Here is a 25044-nt window from a genome sequence, read left to right as displayed (position 1 = left end):
ATCTGAACTTTCTCCCTCCCTCATAACTTCTCGGTAGAGCAATTGAATATAGCTTAGAAAGTAGATCGATAGCCATAATTGAAGCTTCAACCACCTTCGTACGTTGCAGTAAAGTCCCAAGCTTCCATTTTTAGGGGAATTTCAACAGCTAAACCCTAATTTGCTCCATTTTAGGTAAGTTGCTAACCCTAAATTTCCCCATTAATCCTTCTGTAATAGGATGCGAATTTCGAACCCTAAATCAATTCAACTGGAATCAGATTATTTTTTTTGTGTAATTACTATGTATTTGTTCAGTTTGGTTGTAAATTGTCGTATTTATCTAGTAAAAATTTGCGCTTTATTTTTTGTTTTATGTTAATATGTTAATTGATGCATGTTTGATTCTGTTTTCATTGAATAATCTTGGTTGTTTTATGTTGATTGTAATTTAGTTGTTGTTAATTTAGGTATGGGTAAAATTTCCTTGAAAATGTGGCATGGAGGGGTGTTTGAGACAGTTAACAATGGTGGGTTGTGTTATAGGAATGGGATGGGGAAAACCTTTAATGTAGACTCTGATGAACTGGGTTCTTTTTACTTGGTTGAGTTGGTTATGAAGTGTGCTAGATATGATGGAAGAATAAAGGGGTTTTTATACTTGGTTCCTGGGTTGAGTTTGGTGGATGGTTTGAGGAAGGTGACAGATGATGAAAGTATGAGGGATATGATACAAGTGGCAGAGAAGTACAGGGGGTGGAGGTAAATGCCATGCATGATGACAATGACCCAATAGCTTTCCCCTCAGAGCTACAAGCTTCTGCAAAAAAAACCAGCCCAAAACAGTGAGACCTAAAATACTTCCAATTCAAAGGGGACCACAGGTTAGATCTAGTCCAAGAAAGAAAAGTCAGCCTTTGAATATTTTTGAACCTTCCCAAAAAACCCATGACAGCTCACTAAAGCCAAAAAAAGATGAGCCAAAAAAAGATGCCCTCACTGATACTTTAAAAAAAGATGCTCCCACTGAATCTGTTTCCACTCAACCCACCACTACCTTATCCAACCAAAGTTCTTTTAGAGTTAAATATGTTATAAACCCCAGCTCACATACTGCAACACCTCTTCCCACTCTCTCTTCCACTGTAGCAGCCTCAAACACAAAAGCTGACCCTTTAAACTCTTATGAGTGGGAAGATTCAAGGCTAGATAGCCCCATTCCCATTAATGACCTGATTCCATATTATAACACTGACAGTGACAATGAAGACCCTCCTTACAACCCACTGGTTGACAAGGGCAAGGGAGTGAGTTCTAATCCTTTCTTTAGGGAAGTATATACAGATGAAAGTGATGGGGATGAGGACACAGATGGGGAGCAGGCTGGTGGTGCTGATGTAGAAGGAGAGGTTGAAGCTTTAGAGGAGTTAGAGGAAGAATATGAGAGGGAACATAAAGAGATCTTGGATGAGTACTTGCCGTATCAATCTGATAGTGGAGATGAGGAGTACAACATAGCTAGGCAAAGGGTTAGGGACACAACTGCCCAGCTAGTTGATATTGTAAGGAAAATACAAGTAGAGGCTGCTAGGGGTTTGAGCATACAAGAGAATCAAGGGAACAGGACAGAGGTAGGGGAAAGTGCAGGTTCTGGAGCTCAGAGTGATTATGAAGACAGTGATGAAGAAATTCATACCCCCCCTAATAGTGGTGATGAAGAAGAGTTAATTCATGGGAGGAAAAAAAGGGTAAGGCTGTTAGTGTCTAAGCATACAGACTTCAGTTCTTTTGTATGAAAGGTTGGCCAGAAGTTTGCCAACAGAGAGGACTTCAAGGATGCAGTTGCTAAGTATGGTATTCTGCAGGGTAGGGATGTTTCTTTTGTTGTGAGAAACAAAAAAAGGTCCCAAAAATTGGGTGTTAGGTGCATAGAGAAGTGTCCTTTTTATGTGTATGCTTCTTGGGACACAAGGAGGGCTTCAATTGTTGTCAAGACAGTCAAAGGTGAACACACTTGTTAGAGAAATATGAAAAGAAACAGGCAGTTGAAATCAAGTTGGGTGGCAAAGCAATTCCTGGATGTCTTCAAATCCAGGCCACATTGGCCTGCAAAAGAGATTTAGGAGTGTATAAGGAAGGCTTATAAGATGTTGGTGACCAGAGACTTTGCCTATAAGTTAAAGTACAATGCTCATAGGCTTTTACATGGGTCAATGCATGACCACTACAACAAGCTTGCAGGGTACTTAAAAGAAAGAGAGAATTGCAGCCCTAGGACAGAAATTGAGCTTGTAACTGACTTAGTAAAACAAGCTGACAAACCTGTATTCCAAAGGTTATTCATTTGTTTTGAGGGGTTAAAGAATGGGTGGATGGAAGGTTGTAGGAAGGTATTGGCCGTAGATGCATGCTTCCTGAAGACTTTTTTAGGGGGTCAGTTGTTGGCTGCTGTGGGAAGGGACAACAATGACCAAATGTTCCCTGTCTGTTGGGCAGTTGTTGAAGGAGAGAATAACTCCTCTTGGGAATGGTTCTTTAGGAAGCTAGCAAATTGCCTAAGTCTTGGAGAAGGGGAAGGCATCTCAATCATTTCTGATGAGCATGTGGTATGTGCCTTAACTTTAAACAAATTATTTGGTGTAGTGTTTATATGGTTTGATTTGTGATGATTTACTTGTTCATGTGTTTTTTTTTTCTTAAATTCAGAGTATTGTGAGTAGTGTCTCAACTGTCCTACATAGGGCAGAACATAGACACTGTGTTAGACATATATTTGCTCACTGGCACAAAAAATACAGAGGAGATGAGATAAAATTGTTGTTTTGGAGTATTGCAAAGAGCTACAATGAGGTTGATTATGAAGAGAACCTGGCTAAGATTGCATCAATCAATGTGGATGTTGCCAATGACTTCAAGTTGCATAGGCCAGAGTTGTTTTGCAGAGCTTTCCTCAGTCCTGCAATAAAAACAGATGCAATAACTTCCAACATTGCAGAAACCTTCAATGGTTTCATCATTCAAGCAAGGACCAAACACTTGCTATACATGTTGGAAGATATCAGAACTTCTTTGATGCAAAGGTTGGTAGTCAAAAGGCAAGCCATGATGAAAGCTACTGGTGTGCTCTGTCCAAGAATTCAATCCAAGTTGGAATTTGAAAAGACAAAAGTTGCTGAGTGTGAAGTGCATCCTTCTTCTGAAATTCATTTCAATGTTAGTTACATATTGGATCAGTTAGTGGTGAACTTGGATGATAGGAGCTGCACTTGTAGAAAATGGGACATGACTGACATCCCATGCTATCATGCAATTGCCTGCATTTATTTTGTGGGAAAAGAGCCTGAGTTGTACGTAGATTCATCATATTTCAAGGACACTTACATGTCAATTTATGCAGGTATAACAACTAATCCATTTCCCCATTTCTATAGTTAAAACAACCTGTATGCAGACTTGTTACATGTTACTTGTGTTTGGCAGGCTCAATTCCACCAATTCAAGGTGAAAGACACTGGCCAAAAGTGTCCTAATGTATTGCTCCACCACCAATCAAAATTGGTCCAGGGAGGCCAAGGAAAAATCGTATCAAAGACCCTCATGAGAACCCTAAGAAATCTGGTACAATGACAAGAACAGGGATTGAAATGACTTGCTCACTCTGCCAGCTTAAGGGGCATAATAAAAGAAAATGCCCCAACAAGGACAATGTGCAGCCAGCTGAACCTGCTCCAAAAAGGGCTAGAGGAAGGCCTTGCAAAGATGCTCAAGCTACACCAGCAACTCAACCCCCAACAACTAGTTAGGATGTTCCACCTACACAAGGTAGTCAGGTTGTGCCATCAGCACCCCAACAACCAAATACAAGTCACTACAACCAAACTGCTCAACCTACCATACTTGGTAGAGGAGGAAGAATGATAGCAATGGGTAGAGGCTCTAGGGGTGGAAGGGGTACAGGAGATGGTGCTGGGAGAGGTTCTGTTGCTACTGGGAGAGCGGCTCCTGCTAAGAGAGGTGTTTCAGGTGCTGCAGGTTCTAGCAGAGGTGGTGCAAGTGGGAGTAGGGGTGCTGGAGGTGGCACAAGGGGATTAGGAAGGGCAAGGGGTGGCTCAAGGGGCAGGGGAAGGAACCAGGTCCTTTTTTCTTCTTATAAACACCTCAATTAGACCCTAAACCTGTTTATGTTGTGTGCTTATGTGCCTGAACTATATGTGTTTGCTGTAGGTTCCACAAGGTGTAGGTGTGTACATTGCACCTAATGGATCAGCCCACTCTAATATGAGTTGTTGTTCATTGTCAAAATAACATGGTTCAATGTTAATAAGACTAAAACCTAATGAAGCTCTCTGTTCTCTATGTGTTTGCAGACCCTTGGCAATCAAAGAAGGACAAGATCATCTATGTCCTGGTTTCAGTGCAGTCAATCAAGCCAAACCTCCACTTTACATCAAGTCAATGAATAGTTTCATGTTACTTTTATGGCTACTATATTAGACTTAATTATGTTTATGTAAAACTTTTGGATATTGTCTTTTCATCATGTTGGTTGTGTGAAGTCCAACAGCAAGTATACATTGTTAAGTCAAGAACCTTATCAAGGTTTATTTTCTGTATGGCTGGGAAACAGTTTCACCCCCTTTTGTTAAACTTATTCAACTATATGATGATGCATTTAGTCAGAAATTCAAGTATTGTGCAATTCATTGTCAAAACAAATTTCATTAACTCATCAATGTATAGGTCATTACATAACAACTAGATCTTTGCTCAATACATGACTTAAATGACCAAAAAGCATTACTTAACCAAACTAAACTAACTTAACTTACTTAAACTACCTACAATGATTAAATACATCACAGTCATGCCTTTAAAATACTATCATGAAAGCAAAAAAAATCCATGAAACAAACAGAGCAAGTGAAAAATTCTTTTCATTCCTTGTAGCCTTCATCAGTTCGATTCGAGTGTGGCAAAGCTCCATTTTTGTGTCATCCAACTCATCCTCCTTATTTCCCAATTTATTCTCAACCTTCTTCAATTGTTCTTTAAGTAAATCAATCTCCATCTCTTTTTCAGCTACTTGCGTATCTCTTTCAAACACTTGTAATCGTAGGTCATCAATATCTTTGAGGTTAACATTAACCCACTGAAAGAAGCCACAACCACCCTCCTGAAAAAAATGATAAATCCCCAATTCAATTAGAATAAAAACCCTAGTTTCAAATGCCCAATTTAATTATCTTAATTTATCTTAATTAATCAAATACATATAATTTCGCACAACACATTGAACTTACAGGCCATCTAGGGCATCCATGTAAACCAAGCCAAAATTTCTTGACGACGTAGAACTACTTGAACCATTATGCCTCCTACTAGCCATTTGTGACAGATTTAGCTGAGAAGAAATTGAATTCGAAGATGAAATTCAGAGTATAAAGGGGAGAGCTTTTTTTAGAACAGAGAACGAAGAGGGAAGATAAATGAAAATTGAGGAGCTGGCAATTTTAAAAAGGGAAATTAATAGGATTATAACCGTTGGAAGCCACGTCATCCCAAAACCGGCTACAATAGGTAAGGTAACCTGTAGGGACCAATAAAAAAGATCAGGGGGTAAAGGTGGGATTATTAAAAAATAATCCAAAGGTGGGATTATTTTCAGCGGACGGGCAAAAGGTCGGATTATTGCGGGCAATTTTTCCTAATTAAAATCTATATTAACATTAATGATCTATCGACCAATAGCTATCTAAACCATATTAGCATATACTACATATATACTACAAATGATATCTGCCATTTTCTGGTAAAATTTAATCCATTGAAAAGTTCCATTTTTTAAATACTCTCTCCGTTACATATTAATCGCAACAAAGGAATATTTTATGTCTCACAAATAATACTCTTTGTTACGACTTACGAGTAATATGTAACAAATTGAGTATATTTTTTTGTCCATTGTTTTTTTTTAAAAAATAAAATAACATATACTTCATGAATGTGCTTAATTTTACTTATTATATATCACATACAAGCATTGATCCAAGTGTTGAATGTAGAGTGCAAAATCCAAACATTTTGGAGCACTTAAAATAATGGAGGGTCTGAGGGAGAAATTTAATATAACAATTCATATACTCGCGTTACTTTGACTTTGCAATATTATATTGTACGGAGTACTAACTTTATTTTGATTAATTAAGGGCCTGTTCTGATTGACTGAACTGAACTGAATATTTTATGAGAGAAAGAAATTAAGAACTGAACCGAAAATAATTTGAAGAGAACAGGCCCTAAGTAACATTAAAGTGAGAGTATGTAAATGTTATTGAATTAGTCTGTGTATATTATCATAATTTTTTTTTATGTTTATATATTAATAAACTTAAAAGATATTGATACTCAAAGTTGTGCATATACAAAAAGTATGTGTTGTTTAGTGTTATTTAAGATAATTATAAATAACTTTAAAATAACCGTGCACGCACGCATGACACGGGATCTAAACTAGTTTCATAAAATGTGAATAAATATTTACCAAGTAGAACATAAAAGAATAGAGATAATATAATAAAAAAAAATTATAAAAGCATGTATGGAAGGAAATCATGCTGATATAATAGATAATCATGATTGAATTTTGCTGACATCAAATCGTGTCTCCCCAAAAATACTGATGATTGAATACATACTACTTGTTTAATTTGGGTTAATCTGAAATTAAATCAAAGATATATCAATGGACCTAAAAGCAAGTGTAAAATCTTGTTGACTTATTGTTTTGAAAAGGAACGACGAGCGGTGACTCTTGTAAGTGGACTCTCTCTTAATGACAAGTGTGGCTAGGCTCATTTTTTTTTAACTTAATTATACTTAAAATTGATTGATTACTAATATATGGAAAATAATCAAACGATTCCTGCAAATCATCATATAAAACTAGTAGGGTTGTGTAGGGAATAATTCAAGCCTTTAAAATCCCACTAGCTTGAACCCCACTGTGATCATACACTAAAGTACGGTGGCGTCCAAAAGGGAAGAAGATAGAGCAAAAGAGTCGCCAACAAGTTTTTAAGGAACTTGTAAACCATCACGAGGTGAAGGTTACACCCCTTAACGATCCAAGAGATCGTCAACTCCATAAGGTCATGAACCAAATAAGGGTTCGGGGATGATGGTACAAATCCAACCTAAAAGAGATTGAACCTGCCCTAATAATAGGCCTCTACTTTATTCTGCTCGTATTCATGTGCGCTTTCTGACTAACATACAATCAATAAAATTAACGCTAAACCTGTTTAATCTATGTTGGTTGAACACTAATGCACAAATAAATCTATTATTGGCGATCACTTGAAATTATGATCACAATTAACCCTAAACAAGATTATTAATTATCTTATTAAGCGTGATTGCAAGTACCAATTCCCTTTAACATACAATAAAGGTGATCAAGCAATAACAATATAAATCATCAAGCAACATAATAAATAATCAACATCGTGAATAATAATAATCATATCATAATCATCATCATAATCATAATCATGTTAAAGCATAGCAAGATCCTAGGCATGATACTAACAAGATTAATAACAAGCCCTAGCATGTCACTAAGCAATAAAAATCAAATCTTTAGCCCTAACATGATACTAACATGAATTAATATTAGGAAGAACATAGGAAGCATCGTACTTTTAATCATACTTGATATTAAAGTTAACCTAGACATGATACTAGGAATCAAAATAACAATCTAAGCATGATTTCTACATCATAATATCAATTAAACCATTAAAGTACTTACTTGGATGCCTCGTACCTCTTTCTAATTACAAAATACACACGTTAGTAACTTCAATGAAAATAAATAATCAAAGCAATTAAATTAAATAATTGAAAGAGAGATTTGGGACCAAACCCTCAGAAATTAAAACCTTTCACGTCTAGGGCGAAGGCAACTTCGAATATGGCTAGGTGCTTCAAGATCTAATGAATGCGGAATTTTGTATGAAAAAGCAAGAAAGAAAGAATGAATGAAGAGATGAATGAATTCAAAGAATTTGATGAATGATTGAGAGTTGATGAAGACTTAAGAATAGAGAGAATTGGTAAATGATAGATGTAGATGATGAAGATAGTTGATGAAGACTTAAGAATAAGAAGAATTCGTGAACCAAAAACGGAGTTTTTGATACGATATTTATAGAGAAAATCATCCAAAAAAGATAATTTATCAAAACAGAGTATGAAGACCACAAATCCACCTTGGCGCCAAACCTGGCTCATTGGCGCCAGGAACTGTGGCTAGCGCCAGGCGCCAATAGCTGGCGTCTGGCACCAATCCTGGTTCCAGGCGCCAAGGCCTGGGGTTGGACGCCAAACCGGCTTTTAACACGTTTTCGAAACTATGATAATTTTACCGTACTGGAAGATAAAATAATATAATTTCAGTCGAAAATGCTATTTGATCTAATTAAAACTCTAAAGAATCCTAATTGAATTAAGAATGATAAAACCTTCTAGAATGTTCTAGAAGACCAAAACCACTCCTAATTACATTAGGAATGATAAATCATATTAGGCCCTCCCCTAGATCATTGGGCCGTACTTAAAACTCAAACCGGGCCCAGTTTAGTAAATTGGCCATAAATTCCTCAATATTCATCGGAATTGGGCTTATAATATATCGTTGGAAAGGTCTTTGCAAGCCCCATCCAACTACACCACTATTGGACCCTTATAATGGACCAACCAAACTAGATTGGCTGTTTTCTTAAAATAAAGTTTCAAAAACAGAGAGAAGAGAAAGGAAAAGAAATAAAACTTTCCGCAGCACTAGACCTTTCCACACTTTCGTTTCATTCGATTATGATTCAACGTGAAAGGTACTCATCACTGGGTTTGGTTTTGGGGAGACACAAATGGGTGTCTACAGGTTGGTTACTAATACACTATAGAAAGCCTAACATGTGTTAGATTTTAAGATGTGAAAATTGAGATTTGAAGCCACTAGAAATAGAAGATAGATCGAGCGATGAAAAAGTTGCAATTCAATTGGCTTTTTTAGATTATAGAGAATTTAGGGCATGTTCTGATTTAATTACTAAACTGAGTTGAAATGAATTGAACTGAATTGATTGGAGCTGAACTAAACTGAACTGAAATTAAACTAAAGAGAACAGGCGGCCCTTAGGATTGAGAATATGAGATATGATAAACTAATTTAATACATTTTAACTAATATACATTGCTGGATGGTTTTGATCAAGATCAATGCTTTATTTAAATTCATTGTTGGCAACTATTCTTCTTGTATTTTTTTTGGGTACATTGTTTTCATACCTATACACTTTTAAAATATGACAGAGTATAAAAACATATTCATGGGCCTCAACGATAAGCTTAACCTTTTGGTTGAGATGGTCCTTTAACATGGTATCAGATTAAGGTTTCGACCTAACAAACGCCCACCTTTCCTATCTTCCGCTGCTAATCATGTCTTCCGATTCCTCAAAATTTCACCCCGCTCTCACCATCACCAATGTCAAATATCTCATTCCCGTGACATTGGATGATCAGGGCATGTATCATTCTTGGGCTACCTTATTCAAGGTACTCGTTAGGGTCCATGATTTATATCATCATATCATTCCTCCAACGGAGGCAATGGAGATTGTCGCCTATCAAGTCACCAAAGCTGCTGATCAAGCTCTATGGAAGCGTCTTGATGCTGCGGTTTTGAATTGAATTTATGGAAACATATCCCCTGATCTCCTTAATTCCATTCTCCTCAAATATGAAACCGCTCAAGGGGCTTGGGCTCATCTCGAATCGATGTTTCAAGACAACAAATCCTCTCGTGCCACCCACCTTGAGAAGGAACTCACCGACCTCAACTTCGAGAATTTTCCTACATTGATGCCTACTGCAATCATATTAAATGTCTCGCCAATCGTCTCGCTGATGTTGATGCCCCTCTCTCCGAAAGCCGCCTGGTCCTCAAGCTCACCGCCGGTTTACCAAAAGCCTATGCCGGCACGGTAGACATAATTCATAACCAACACTACAAAAAAATGAGAATAGGCAACACTTAAGATTGCAACACTTACATAAATGTACCCTTAATGATCTAACGCAACAATATTTATTTGTTACCTTGAACTAAAGTAACAGAAAAAAAAAGTGTTGCTCTAGACTATATAAGGCAACAATCGCTTAAAGTGTTACCTTTTTCTTGTCTAAGACAACAAACATAATAATTGTTGCATGAAAAGATAACAATAACAAAACTATTGTTTGAAAATGTAACATTAATATCTATGTTGCCATCTATTGCAACATTTATATTAAAAAGACAACATAATTTAAGATATATATAATATACGTGTGTGTATATATATAAACAAGCAATTTTGGTGGAGTTGGTGGGGAACTCACCTTGTGACTTTGAGGACACAAGTTCGAGCCCTACCAACTACTAAATGCTTCGGAGTGGCAACATTTAGAAACATTTTTCAATTGTCTCCTTAGATGGCAACATTTATCATTTTACCTTGGCTTTCAAAATTGTTGTCTTTAAATAGAAATGTTTTGCCTTATGAATAGACAACGAGGGCATATACTACGCTTCATATGTGTTGCCTTAGCTACAAAACAACACTATTTTTATATTAGGCAATAGTTTTGCACTGTTACCTTTGCTTTATTTTGTTGTAGTACAAGAACCTATGCCTTCATTCGAAAGTTTTCGTTCTCGCCTCAAACTTGCTGAACAGACTATTAAAAACCGACTAGCCAAGGAGGGTGGTTCAAGCAACCGCAACCAAGCACTCGTGACATCCACCGGTGCGAGCAACTCTGTTTCTTCTTCTTCAACTCGCTCTGCTTCGAAAGGGGGAAAGCAAAAGAAGCCCAATTCTTCTAAAGGTTCTGGGAATGGCCAAAATCAACCAAATTCACCACTTGGGGCCCAGAAACAACCTCTCCTTCATGGCCCACATGCTCCATTTAATTGGCAACAACAACCATGGGCCCCTTATGCTCCTTGGGCTGCCCAATAGCCCAACCCGCCTCCCTGCCCACACCCGGCTTCTTCCTGGGCGCCTAGACCTGCTGCTGCTCAATTGTATATGCCTCAACAAGTTGGGTCTGGACTTTTAGCCCACGTCCTCAAGTTTACAATGTTGTGGCTCCTATTGGCAGTTACTCTCCCACGGACATTGAAGCGGCGATGAATGCTCTTTCAAGTGGTTACCTCAACCCGACAACAACTTCTACATGGACACCGGTGCCACAACTTATATGACTTCCGATCAAGGTATATTTTCCTCTTATTTTAATTCGAGCAATAAAAATGATAACATTGTTGTGGGAAGTGGACATTTAATTCCAATTGTTGGTGACGGTAGTACTACTTTACCATCATCATCATCCCACCCACCCTTTCATTTGAAAAATGTGTTACATGCTCCCAAATTAATTAAGAACTTAATATCCGTCCGAAAATTCACCACTGATAACTCAGTTTTCGTTGAATTTGACCCTTTGGGCTTTTCTGTGAATGATTTACAGACGGGAGTCAAACTAATGAGATATGACAGTGCCGGTGACCTATATCCTATACTCTATCAAAACCGCAGCATCAAGACGTTTCCATAGAGCCGGATCAGCAGCTTTGGTGGCTTGTTAGACGACAATCTTTGTTGCCTCCGTAGGAGGAATGATATGATGATATAAATCATGGACCCTAACGAGTACCTTTAATAAGGTAGCCCAAGAATGATACATGCCCTGATCATCCAATGTCACGGGAATGAGAGATTTGACATTGGTGATGGTGAGAGCGGGGTGAAATTTTGAGGAATCGGAAGACATGATTAGCAGCGGAAAATAAGAAAGGTGGACGTTTGTTAGGGAGGTTGAAGGCTAGGTCGAAACCTTAATCTAATACCATGTTAAAGGACCATCTCAACCAAAAGCTTAAGTTGATGGTTCGGGCCTAGGAATATGTTTTTATACTCTATCAAAATATATAATTGAGAAACAGTCTTTCATCTTCTCTAATACTCAATTAACCTTTTAGTTGCTACATTCAAATTCAATTCTTCCTTATTAGCTAGCTCCTTAGCCTTAATTTTGTAGATCCAAGTACATTATTAGCGATTTTATACTAATAGAAAATACCAAACCTTAAAATCGAGCTTACGTATACAAAATTGTGAGAAATACGAAGCAGTATTTAAATCAAATTACGTACAAGAATTAAAGCGCAACATCATTCTCCATCTTTGATTCTTCCCAAAATTCACTACAAAAAAGGTAAATGCAAGTCAGTTATATAATCTACACAAGTCTATGCATCATATTAGAAGTGATGCCTCGCGAAGAAGATTAACTAGGACAATTACGGATAACAAGTTAAAATTCTTGCAATCAACATAGTAGTAGATTACACTAAAGATGAACTGTCTAAAATATAATTCAAACTAGTTCATAATTATGAAATGATTTGTCAAACAAATCAAGAGATAAGAGTTATAATGAAAAAAAATCATAACTTTTCCCATTCACACAATTACATAATTCCAAACGCTAAAAATAATTACTCAAGCAGATTAAGAAATAAAATATCAGGAAAAAAAATTAAAGAATTCATGTCACACTATATCATGAAATGAATTAATCAAAATACTGGTACGTAATCTGCAAATGCTAAAACTGAATAGCAAAATTCCAATTACAATTATACTAAATAACACTGGCAATTGAATTAACGGATTTTTCACCAAACACCACTGATTTTTAACATAATTCACCAAATACCACCAACATTTTTCAAATTCACCATATAACATTCAGTTTAATAAAAATGTCAAAACATGCCTTTTCCGTTAACTCAGTTAGTCATTAACATTAATTACGCCATGTGGCAACTTGTAATTGGTTTTTATAAATATTTTATTTTTTTTAAAAATTAATATTTTTATTTAATTAATTAACTTTAGAGAAATTATTTTTAAAATTAAAAAAAAGCCACTAACTTAGCCACCTCCACCACCACCCCAGCCCCAACCTCCACCCCCGACAGGTCGGCGACCAACCCCCCTCCTGCACCTGCTACATTCCCACTAGTAGAAAATAAGTAATGTGAAGCGGTACAAACCCCCTAATGGGAAGCGGTTCTGAACCGCATGCCTTTGGGGGGCTTGCCAATTGGTCTTTAAAATGGCAAGCGGTTCAGAACCGCTTGCCAATTGTAGTGAAAGGGCAGCGGTTTTGGCGCCAAACCGCTGCCCATTAAGGGTATTAAAAATTAAAAAAAAATTTGGTTTTTTTCACTTAAATTGATACATAATCAAAATATATTTAAAAACATTAATATTTTTATTAATTAGTTGTTGTAATATTACAATTTATGATTTTAAACAGCAAAAAAAATAAATTAACAAAAAAAATTACAATTTCTGATTTTCAACAATAAATTAACCACCCCACACCACCAGCCGCCAGCCACCACACCACTAGCCACCACCCTACACCACCAGCCACCAGCCACCACCACCACCACCACGACCCCCAGCCACTTACCCACCACGACCCCCACCAACACCAGAAAAGCGGCCAGCACCACAACCCACCATCACCCGTCCACACACAACAACCCCCACCAACACGAGAACACTTGCCAACACCACCATCCACCACGACCACCACCAACACCAGAAAAGCGGCCAGCACCACAACCCACCATCACCCGTCCACCCACAACAACCCCCACCAACACGAGAACACTTGCCAACACCACCATCCACCACGACCCCCACCAACAACAAATCGACCTAAACAAACCAATTCAACCACCCATCACAATAAAATTAAAAAAAAAAAAACTGAAAAAACAAAAAAAAATAAAAAAAGGAAATACCTTGAATACCAACAAAAAAATCGAAATTGGCTTTAAATTTGGGTTTAATGGGTCAAATTCAACCATAAAAACTCTAGATCTAGAGTTTTTATTGTCGAATTCGACCATAAAAACCCACACGCACCACCACCGGACTACCACCGTTTAACCCACACGAATGGTTCAAAAATCCATGCTCGAATTGGGTCGAAAATCCATGCTCAAATTGGGTCGAAAACCCACCGGACTACCACCGGATTTCACTGAGAAAGGAAAGAAAGAGATGAGAGAGAAAGAGAAGGAGATGGAGAAAGGAGAGATGAGAAGATGGCGTGACAATGGAGGTGTGAGAGAGAGAAGTGAGGGAGTGAATGAGAGGAGAGAGAGCGAACTGAGAAGTGAGCTAGAATAATAGGGGCGAAAGGGGAGAGATGCCATGAGAGGATATGATGGGATTAGGGTTTGTGAATTGTAATCCCGCTTTTTTTTTTTTTTTTTAAATGGCAAGCGGTTCGGCCTTGAACCGCTTGCCAATTTAACTAATGGTAAGCGATTCAAGGCCAAAACCGCTTGCCATTTCACTTCCCTCTTTTTTTTTTATTAATTAAATGGGAAGCGGATTTTGTAAACCGCTTGCCTATTATGGCTTCCCATCACATTTATTCTACTAGTGTCCTGACCCAGCCACTTCTCCCTCCCGAATTCCCAGCCACCACCTACAAATTCCCCTCTCCCTGTCGAATTCCCCAGACCACCTGCGAACTCCCCTCTCCCTCTTGAAATATCCAGCCACCACCTTCACCGGTAGGCCAAACCCTCTCCCACACGTCGTCGCCACCCAACTTGCCGAAAACAACCACCCCGAAACCCTAAAGCACCAAAATTGAAACCCTATATTTTGGTTTTAGGGTTTCGACGTACGTGGTGGTTTAGTTAGGGTGGAATGACATTAGGAGGGGCGAAATCAGTTCGCCAATGCGGGGGAGGTGGGTTTGGACACCGACCGGTGGTTAGGGAGGATTTTTCAAGGGAGATAGGTTGTTTCGCGGATGGTGGTTTGGTTGATTAATTTCGTGGACACCGTGGTTCAAGGGAAAGGGAGTAACGCCAACAAGGGTTCTAGTCGAATTTCGGGCCAGTACGGGGGTGCTGGTCGGATTTTGTGCCGGCGCAAGGGTTTTGGTCGGGTTTTGCCGGCCGGTGGTGGCTGGCTGGAGAGACATGGGTGGTTGGTTTTTTTTCTTTTTTTTTTAATTTTGATAATTAATTAAATAATTGTTTTAAAATTAAATAATTTTAAAAAGGGAACCAATTATATGTTTCCACGTGGCATTATTAACCTTAATGACTAACGATGTTAACGTCCGTTAGTCATTAATGGCATATTGTGACATTTTTATAAAACTTAAGAGTATATGGTGAATTTGAAAAATGTTGGTGGTATTTGGTGAATTATGTTAAAACTCAATGGTATTTGGTGAAAAATCCATTGAATTAATTAACTGAATTCTATAAAATCCGCGAAGTTTATCAAATTTTACAACCCAAATTAAACTAAACATCTAATATACGGAGTATGTATTAGCTGCAAAGTAAATTTATACTGACAATCAACTTAATATACCATAGTCAAAATTAAAGTTCATTGTGTGAGGTCCAATTCTTTTGAAATTGGGCATTTGTTTTAGCAATAAGTGGGCTGTTATGGTTAAACATAGATGACACTTTGTAATTTTGTATCACCCTAGTTCAAAATATTTTCTTTTCTTTAGGAAAAATTGATTTTGATAATTTTATCTTTAGGCTAATCGCTTTTAATCATCTAATCATTGGATTTTTTTTTAAGCAACTCGTTTTATGAACGGGTGGCTATACCGTGTGGCCACTTATAATAAAACGGAGTAAACTCTATTATACTCTACTTACAGAATAACCCTTTTATAATGAAATAGTTATCCCTTATTTTATGTTGTTCCAAAGAATACTACAAGAAGGGGGGGTTGAATTGTAGTATAAAAATTTAGCCTAACTTTTTGCGGAATTAAAATTAAGTTAGCTAAAGGAACTGAAAGATTAACTAAAGGAACTAAAGAATGCAAGAGAGATTTTACGTGGAAAACTCCTTGGCCCTAACAAGGAGAAAAACCACGACCACTTGGGATTTTGGGAAAAGAATCTTCACTATAATAGGGCAAATGATCCTATTACAAGCTAAAGACTCAAACTCAAGTTCCTCTATGAACTTGAGACCCTGAGGAACAAGTCACCCAACTTGTTACTCTTCTCTTCTCTTTCTCTCTTCTCACTTCTCTGTTCTCTCTTCTCTTTCTCTTCTCTCTCTCTCTCTTCTCTTTCTCATACACAAACGTTCACTCGAACTTCCCCATTCCCCAATTACAACTCGAAAGAAAAACAAACTCTAGTATAAGAACATTAAGAACACTCTAATGAACTTGTGTGGAATTGACACTTGACTCGATTTGAAGCTTGAAAACTTATGTGAGCAAGGGTGAGTTTTTCCAACAGAAATCAATGGCTATTTATAGATCAACAAATGCTTTGGAAAATTCTCTTTGTGCAGCAACACCATTACGCCACTACTCATACCCACTAAGAAGATCATGTTCCTAGAATTAAGGAACCATGAACTCCTCAATGTGCAAAACCATGACTGACATAGAACATGGGAGAGTAAGCCGTAAGTTTTGGAAAACATGGTGATTTTATTTTTTCAAAAGATATTTTCGAAAATAAGAAAATAAAATAAAATCTTTTTGCACAAGATATTTTCGAAATTCAGAATAAAATAAAATCCCTTTCAAAAGATAAACGTTTTAGAAAGCAACTGTTTTCCTAAAAACTAGCATGCACAATTTTATCTTTTTAGACTAATTCCACACAGATTTTTCGAGTGCCATTTAATATCTTATACTTAAATAAATCCTAAAATATAAAAATATATTTAGTCTTCATGTTCTCTGATGAAGCTTCTACTCCGAGGCTTCTGTTCCTTGAGAGGAACTTCTCTTCTCTGATGAGGCTTCTTCTCTGAAGCTTCTGTTCCCTGAGGGAACCTTCTCTTCTCCAGTCTTCATTTCTGAAGCGCCAGTTCCTGTGAGGGAACTCTTCTATATGGTTAGCTCTGCTTCTGGCCTTCTTGTTCCTCATGGTATATTTACAAGACACTTCATTCTCCTAGTCTTTGTAACTGAGTACACACTTAAACAATCAAGCACTTATTAGTTTGTAAGTAAGTGAGGTTGTGTCATCATCAAAATCATTAAGTCCAACAATATTCCCCCTTTTTGATGATGACAAACAAACCAAACTTACTTACAAGGAAACAGAGATAATCCATTTTATTCCTAAAGAAAGGAAATGCAAAAACAAAATATAATGCAGAATGGAAACTAATGTTTAAGGAAATAAAAACAATGCATAAATAAATAACTTAAGGAAAAACTGAAAAACTTGAAAAAACTTGTATATACATTATACCTGCTTGTAGAGATTAGGCAGCTTGGGAAGATTTTGAACAGAGACCATAGAATGATTAAGTTTCCTTGATAGTTTGCATCCTTTTCCCCCTTTTGGCATTATCAAAAACTAACATACACGCATATAGTATACCATAACACAACACCATCTAGTGGTTTAGTGTTAAGACAAGAAGCATGCATAGAGAGAAAACATTCACAAAGCATATAGGCAAAAGAAACATAGACAGTCATCATCCAAAACCGATTAAAAACATCGGCCAAATGTACCAAATTCGCAAGTTTGCCAAAAGAAATTAAAAAGTGCCCAAAATATTACAGACCCAAAAAAATTGTTTCCAAAAGCAAATAAACATAAGTTTCATCAACATTAAGAGGCTGCAAGGAAAGACAGGTTAAGATGCAATGCTCTGGTCATCATCAACAGCAAGATCCTCTAGCTTCTTGCTGATTTGAGACACTATGTCCTTCACAATGGACTGTCTCCCTTGTTCAGAGCTTAAGACCAACTTCTTGACATCAGTGCTTAGAATGAGCATGCTCTTCTTCAGTTCAGCCATGTTTTGCTTTGAATCCTCTTGTTCCTTCAGCACCTTCAGGAGCATATCCTTCATCTCCTTGACCTCCTCGCTGGGAACCTTTGATGGGGAACTGAAAGCTGCGAAACCTATTCCTGCAGATGCATGCTTTCCCAGACTAGGAGAGCTTGAGACTTTCTGTAATTCCTCTTGCACCCCAGTCATATCAATGCAAATGGGTGCAGAGGGCTCCTTTTTCTTCATCAGCCTCAAACTCTTCCTTTTCTTCCTTCCCCCTGTCTCAATCACTTCCTCAACCACCTTTTCCTCTTCCTCCTCCTGAATGTCCTACACCACTCCCTCTATTATCCCAGCAGCTCTCTCTTCTTCCCCCTCAGCTATGGCACCTACTTCCTTTGGCCTTTTATCTTTTTCCTCCAGCACAACCTCAAAACATCCATCTACAACCTTCATCTTATGGTTTTCAAGGAAAATGGGCTGCATGTACTCGGTGTTTTTGAGGAGCAGGGGTTCTTTATCAACAAAGGAAATACCAAAGCTTTCAAAGACATAGGTGAGAAGATTACCATATCCCACCTTCCAACCTTTTGGAACACAGTGAGAGAGGTGTTGAATCATGATAGAGGGAAAGTTTATTTGGATCTTTTTGGCTAGGCAATAGATGAGTACAGAGTCAAGCTTGTTGGCACTGTCTCTCTTTTGGGTGCGAGGAATAATATCATTGAAAACAAATTTTAGCAGAATTTTTTCAAGAGGGGTTAGGTCATTGTGATTTATGTAGGTTTCCTCCGGGTCTCCACCTAGAAACTCCACTATCTCATCAATATTTGCATCAGGAACAGGGTTCCTTATCACATTACTCTTAAAATACAAATCATATCCAGTATTAAGAACATCAAACAACTCAGCCAAATACATCGCATCAAACTCAATTTCTTTTTCATACACACAGCAGCAAATAACATCTTTAGAGTATTTGAAACTTTTGCAAAAATCCCTCATAGCATCAACATACATACTCCGATTAAAGCATTCACTCAACAAATTCACCCAATTTTGAGCTTCAATCAAATCAAGCAGTTCATACAATTTAACAGACTTACACCAAGGAAGATTAATAGCCAAACCTGTCACAAAGTGATCACTGATCTTCTCTTGCCGTTTCATGGCTGCAGGCTTGTCTCGGTAATTGACCCCTAGTTCCGGAGCGCTTTCTTCTTCTTCTTGCATGTCATCGGACTTCCTTTTTCGAGAGGACTGGGATTCGGTGGTTGAATCCACTTTTGGAGGCTCTTGGTCATCAATGGGGTTAATTTTCGGTGAGATTTCCATGGTAATTTCTGGAATTGGTTTTGTGTTAAGGTCGGCTTCAATTTGGGTTTTTTGAGAGGTAGACATTGGAGAATAGTTTTGATCGGAGTGATGAGAGAAAAGGTAATTTTTGTGTGGTGTAAATTTGTGTGAGGCTGACATCTTTTATGGTGGAGGTAGATTGGTGAAGTGAGGTGTCGCTTGGGAGGTGAGGTGAATTTAGTTGATTTGACACTCATATTTATTGCTTAGGGAAACGCAAACCGTGTTTCAAGAGAGTAGTGTAAGAGGGCTACTTTTTGAACAAAAGATAATGATGAATTTAGATGCATTCATCCGATTTTTGTGTTTAGATAAAAAGAATTTGGAATTTTGAAAAATAGATAAACACAACAATTTTATCTTTTGAATATTATCAGTAAAGAACACTTGCAATACAACTTGATACACGGAACAAATCAACAAGGCTCATGCAACCAATTTTGGACTTTTCATATTCTATGTCTTTCAAATTTACATGCCCTTAGTAAATATTACTCCTGCTTACAACCTGTCTTAACTATGTAATTAAACATATAACACTTGTGCACAGTATACAACAGATTAAGCATGTCAGTTTGAGCTTCATACCTGAGGGAACTTGATGCATTTTTCTCAGTATAACTTAATCATCCCAAGTTCCATTCTCATCTTCTCATGTCTTTCTCTATTCAAGGGTTTTGTTAATATATCTGCAATTTGATTGTCAGTTTGGCAGAAATCTAATTTAATCAAACCCTTTTCAACATTATCCTTAAGGAAATGATGCCTTATATGAATATGCTTAACTCTTGAATGATGGACTGGATCTTTAGATATGCAAATTGCACTAGTGTTATCACAGTAGATAGTAATGCAATTGAATTTAATACCAAAGTCACATAACTATTGCTTTATCCAGAGGACTTGAGAGCAACAGGCAGCTGCTGCTACATACTCAGCCTCTGCAGTAGACAATGCAACAGTATTTTGTTTCTTGGAACCCCAAGAAACTAGACAAGAGCCAAGGAATTGAACCATACCTGAGGTGCTTTTCCTATTGACTAGGTCACCTGCATAGTCAGCATCTGTGAATCCTTTAAGCATAAAGTCATCACTTCTAGGATAGAACAGACACAGGTCATCTGTTCCTTTGAGGTATCTCAAAATTCTCTTAACAGCCGTTAGATGTGATTCTTTAGGATTAGACTGAAATCTAGCACACAATCCAACACTAAAGGAAATGTCAGGCCTACTGGCTGTTAGATATAACAATGAACCAATCATACCTCTGTAAGTGGTTTGATCCACACTTGTTCCTTGTGGATCCTCATCAAGTCTTGTTGTTGTTCCCATAGGTGTATGATTTGTCTTGGCATTTTCCATGTTGTACTTCTTCAGAAGTTCCTTGACATACTTCTGTTGGTGAATCATTATTCCTTCAGCTGTTTGCTTTATTTGAAGTCCAAGGAAGAAATTCAATTCACCCATCATGCTCATCTCAAATTCACCACCCATTAGCTCAGCAAAGTACTTGCACAAACCATTGTTAGTAGCACCAAATATAATATCATCTACATAGATCTGTACAACTAACAAATCAGTTCCTCGAGATTTAAGAAAAAGAGTTTTATCTACTTTTCCTCTTTTGAAATCATTTTTCAGTAGGAACTTTGAAAGCCTTTCATACCAGGCTCTTGGAGCTTGTTTGAGCCCATAGAGAGCTTTATCAAGCTTAAAAACATGATTTGGAAATTTTGGATTTTCGAAACCTGGAGGTTGTTCAACAAACACCTCCTCATTTAAGAAACCATTTAGAAAAGCACACTTCACATCCATTTGATAGAGTTTGAAACCCATAAAAGAAGCAAAAGCCACTAGGATTCTAATAGCTTCTAATCTAGCTACAGGAGCAAAGGTTTCATCGAAATCAATACCTTCCTGTTGGTTGTAGCCCTTTACAACCAATCTAGCCTTGTTCCTTACTATGGTGCCATGTTCATCAAGCTTGTTCCTGAACACCCATTTAAGCCCAATTACTTTCTTTCCCTTAGGCTTTGGCTCAAGGTGCCAGACCTTGTTCCTTTCGAACTCATGGAGTTCCTCTTGCATGGCCACTATCCAATCAGCATATCCCAAGGCTTCTTGATGATTTCTTGGCTCTAGAATGGACAGAAATGCATGGAATGCGCAGTAGTTCCTCATTTGTGATCTTGTTTGAGTTCCTTTTCCTATATCACTGATAATGAGATCAGTAGGATGGGAACCTTGATACTTGAATGGCCTGGGTTGAAATTCCCTTGTTGGAACTCCAATTTGAGGAGCTTCTGGTTCTGTTCCTTCTGCTTCTTCAACTTGTTCCTCATTCACCTGTTCATCTGGTTGAGGAACCTCTCCATTTTCTTGATGTTCCTCTTCTGGGGCAGACTGCTTTTCCTTGGTTTGCTTTTGAGTCTCTTCTTCATCCCTGTCTCTTATCAATCCAATTTCAAAATCATTATCATCTTCTTGTTCCTGTACACTCACAAACTGGTTAACTTCATCAAAGATTATATGAATGCTTTCCTCAACACACATTGAGCTCTTATTGTAAACTCTATAAGCTTTGCTATCAGAGGCATATCCTAGAAATATTTCCTCTTCACTTCTTTCATCAAATTTCCCTAGGTTTTTCTTACCATTGTTATGTACAAAGCACTTACAACCAAGGGCTCTAAGATGAGATATGTTTGGCTTTCTTCCCCTGAATAGTTCATAGGGAGTCTTGTTGATGATACTTCTGATTGTTACCCTGTTAAGGATGTAACATGCTGTATTCACGGCTTCAGCCCAGAAGTTCCTTGGCAATCCACTTGCAATCAGCATCGTTCTAGCCATTTCCTCAAGGGTTCGATTCTTCCTTTCTACAACTCCATTCTGTTGGGGAGTCCTTGGAGCTGAGAAGTTATGATTCATGCCATTTTCCCTGCAAAACTCATCGAATCTTGAGTTCTCAAATTCAGTTCCGTGATCTGATCTGAGATGGACTATGGAGTGACCACTGATTTTCTGTATTTTCATGGCAAAAGCAACAAACTCGTTAAAAGTTTCATCTTTACTAGCAAGAAAAATAACCCAAGTGAATCTAGAATAATCATCAACAATAACCAAAACATATTTCTTGCCACTCCTGCTTTGAATTCTCATGGGACCACACAAATCCATATGGATTAGTTCCAAAGGCTTTGTAGTGCTCACCATTTTCTTCAATTTAAAAGATGAGCGAACATGCTTGCCTTTCACACATGCATCACAAACTTTGTTCTGTAGGAACTTGATAATAGGAAGTCCCACAACCAAGTTCCTTGACCTTATCTTGTCCAGTAATGAAAAGCTAGCATGTCCAAAACGTTTATGCCATAGCAGGGGATCATCTTCAACAACACTCAGACATGTAAGGTTGTTCCTTGGGATTAAGTTGAGGTCAACTGTATAAGTGTTCCCTCTTCTTGTTCCTTCTAGAACAACCTTTCCTGATTTGTTGTTGATGATGTTGCAAGAATCAAAAGTAAAACTTACAGAGTTTCCTTTATCACAGAATTGTGATATACTGAGCAAATTGTGCATTAAGCCCTCGACCAGGAACACATTATCAATGGAATGAGATTTAGATCTTCCAATTTTGCCTTTTCCAATGATCTCGCCCTTCTTATTATCCCCAAAGGTTAATGTTCCTCCAGGGTAATCTTCTAGTGAGAGGAATTTTGATTTATCACCTGTCATATGCTTTGAACAACCGCTGTCGAGATACCACGAGTTGTTCCCCCTCACTAGGACCTGCAAGAAAACTAAGCATTAGGATCAGGAACCCAGGTTTCCTTGGGTTCCTTAGACGTGGATGCAATATCAGTTTTCTTGACCCACACTTGTTTTACATTTCTTTTATCAGCTTCTTCTCTTATCCTACATTGTCCATAGAGATGTCCAGTCTTACCACAAAAAGTGCATACCTTCATGCTAGGAAGCTCAACATATTTCTTTTGCTTACCTTTCCTCTTGGTCATATAACCAAGGCCTTCAGTTCTTTTTCCTTGAGCTTCAGCTATCCACTTAGGTATGACTTTTGGGTCAATACTTCTATCCTTTCTAGCATTTAGTTCCGATTCAAGTTGATCCTTTTGGGTTTTTAAAGTAGAAAGCTCATTTTTCAAATTTTCAAAATCAACATTGAATTTAAGCAGCTGATCGCTTGAGGAACTGCTAGAACTGATATCAGAATTCATGAGCTTATACTGAGTTAGTTCAACATTCAGAAGAATACTTTCATTCTTAATTCTATCAGCTATCTCAGTTATGTGTTTGTATTTAAAATCAAGTTCTCTTAGTTTGTTTTGAGACTTGGCATAGGCTGTTTCCAACCAAGCACCATGTTCTTTGCAAACCTTAAGAGCTTTTTCACATTTATTCAACTTCACACATGTATCTCTAAAGAATTCTTCTTCCTCTAGACATATATCAATTAAGACATCTTTAGAGAGAGTTTTAAGCTGTTTAGGATCAAGAAATACCTCTTTCTGGAGTTCCTCGAGGTAAGCCTTTTCATCATCTGATTTGGCCATTAAACAGAGATTGGTTGTCTCCTCTTCTGGTTGGTCATCATCTTCTTCTTCACTTTCTGAGTCTCCCCAGGCTGCTATCATGGCCTTCCTCATGTCTGACTTTTGATAGTTTGCTTTGCTGAATTTTTCTCTTCCTTGTTCCTTAGCCTTTCCTTTCCCTTTATCATTTTCCCAAAGGGGAAAATCTCTGATAAAGTGATCTGGAGATCCACACTTGTGGCAGTTGTAGTCAGGCTTTGGATTTGAGGTCTTTTTCCCGAAGTTCCTTGAGGTTCGGCCTTTCTTGAACATCTTTTTAAATCTTCGCACAATTAGGGCAGCCTCACCCTCGTCCACTTCTGAGTCTTCCTCCTCATCAGCCTTAAGAGCCAATCCCTTGTTCCTCATGGGTTCATTGTTGACTCCAAGATGTAGCTCATGAGTCATGAGAGAACCTGCTAGTTGTTCAATATTGAACTTGGTAAATTCCTTCGTTTCCTGAAGGGTTGTCACCTTAGCTCTCCACCTCTCTTCTTGTGGAAGACTTCTAAGAACCTTCCTAATCTGCTCATCTGTAGGAATCTGTCTACCAAGGGAAACCAACTCATTTATGATGTTAGTAAATCGGGTTAGCATCTCTTGAATGGTTTCCTTAGGCTGCATTTCAAATCTTTCATACTTAGACATAAGTAGATCGATTTTTGAGCGTTTAACCTCATTAGTTCCTTCATGAGTAATCTGCAGCAGATCCCAGATTTCCTTAGCGTTCTTGCACCCCATAACACGATTGTGTTCATGAGGTCCAAGTCCACAGTGGAGCAATTTCACAGCCATAGCATTTATTTCCATTTTATCAAAGTCCTCTTTTTCATATTCAGACATAGGCTTAGGGATTACCTCGTTCTGAGCATTTGTTTTGGTGACTTCGAAATCACCAACCTCGATGACCCTCCAGACTTGGTAGTTCTCTGCCTTGATAAAGATCTCCATGCGGTTCTTCCGGTAAGTATAGAACTTGTCGTTGAACATAGGAGGCCTCTGTGTTGAGTATCCTTCCTCGAGCTTCTCATGAGTATTCATTTTCTCAGAGACCTTTCTTCTTCAGGGTTTCCTGATTTTCCTAGAAGTTAGGCTCTGATACCAATTGTTGTTCCAAAGAATACTATAAGAAGGGGGGGTGAATTGTAGTATGATAATTTAGCCTAACTTTTTGC

At 37.9% G+C, this 25044-nt stretch overlaps 1 protein-coding gene across 1 annotated transcript; it reads left to right on the top strand.

The window, feature by feature from the left end:
* Nucleotides 1-2126: 2126 nt before the first annotated feature.
* LOC145627640 (uncharacterized) lies at nucleotides 2127-3782 on the top strand. Its single transcript, XM_081680004.1, has 4 exons — nucleotides 2127-2585; nucleotides 2686-3376; nucleotides 3460-3480; nucleotides 3544-3782. The coding sequence occupies exons 1-4, from the start codon at nucleotides 2127-2129 to the stop codon at nucleotides 3780-3782; spliced, it is 1410 nt and encodes a 469-aa protein (XP_081536130.1).
* Nucleotides 3783-25044: the final 21262 nt, after the last annotated feature.

This window comes from Chenopodium album, chromosome 4 (assembly GCF_948465745.1).
Source record: "Chenopodium album chromosome 4, dcCheAlbu1.1, whole genome shotgun sequence".
Classification (NCBI taxonomy): Eukaryota; Viridiplantae; Streptophyta; class Magnoliopsida; order Caryophyllales; family Amaranthaceae; genus Chenopodium; species Chenopodium album.
The sequence above is the reverse complement of the archived record's forward strand: the minus strand, read 5'-3'. Positions and strand labels throughout refer to the sequence as shown.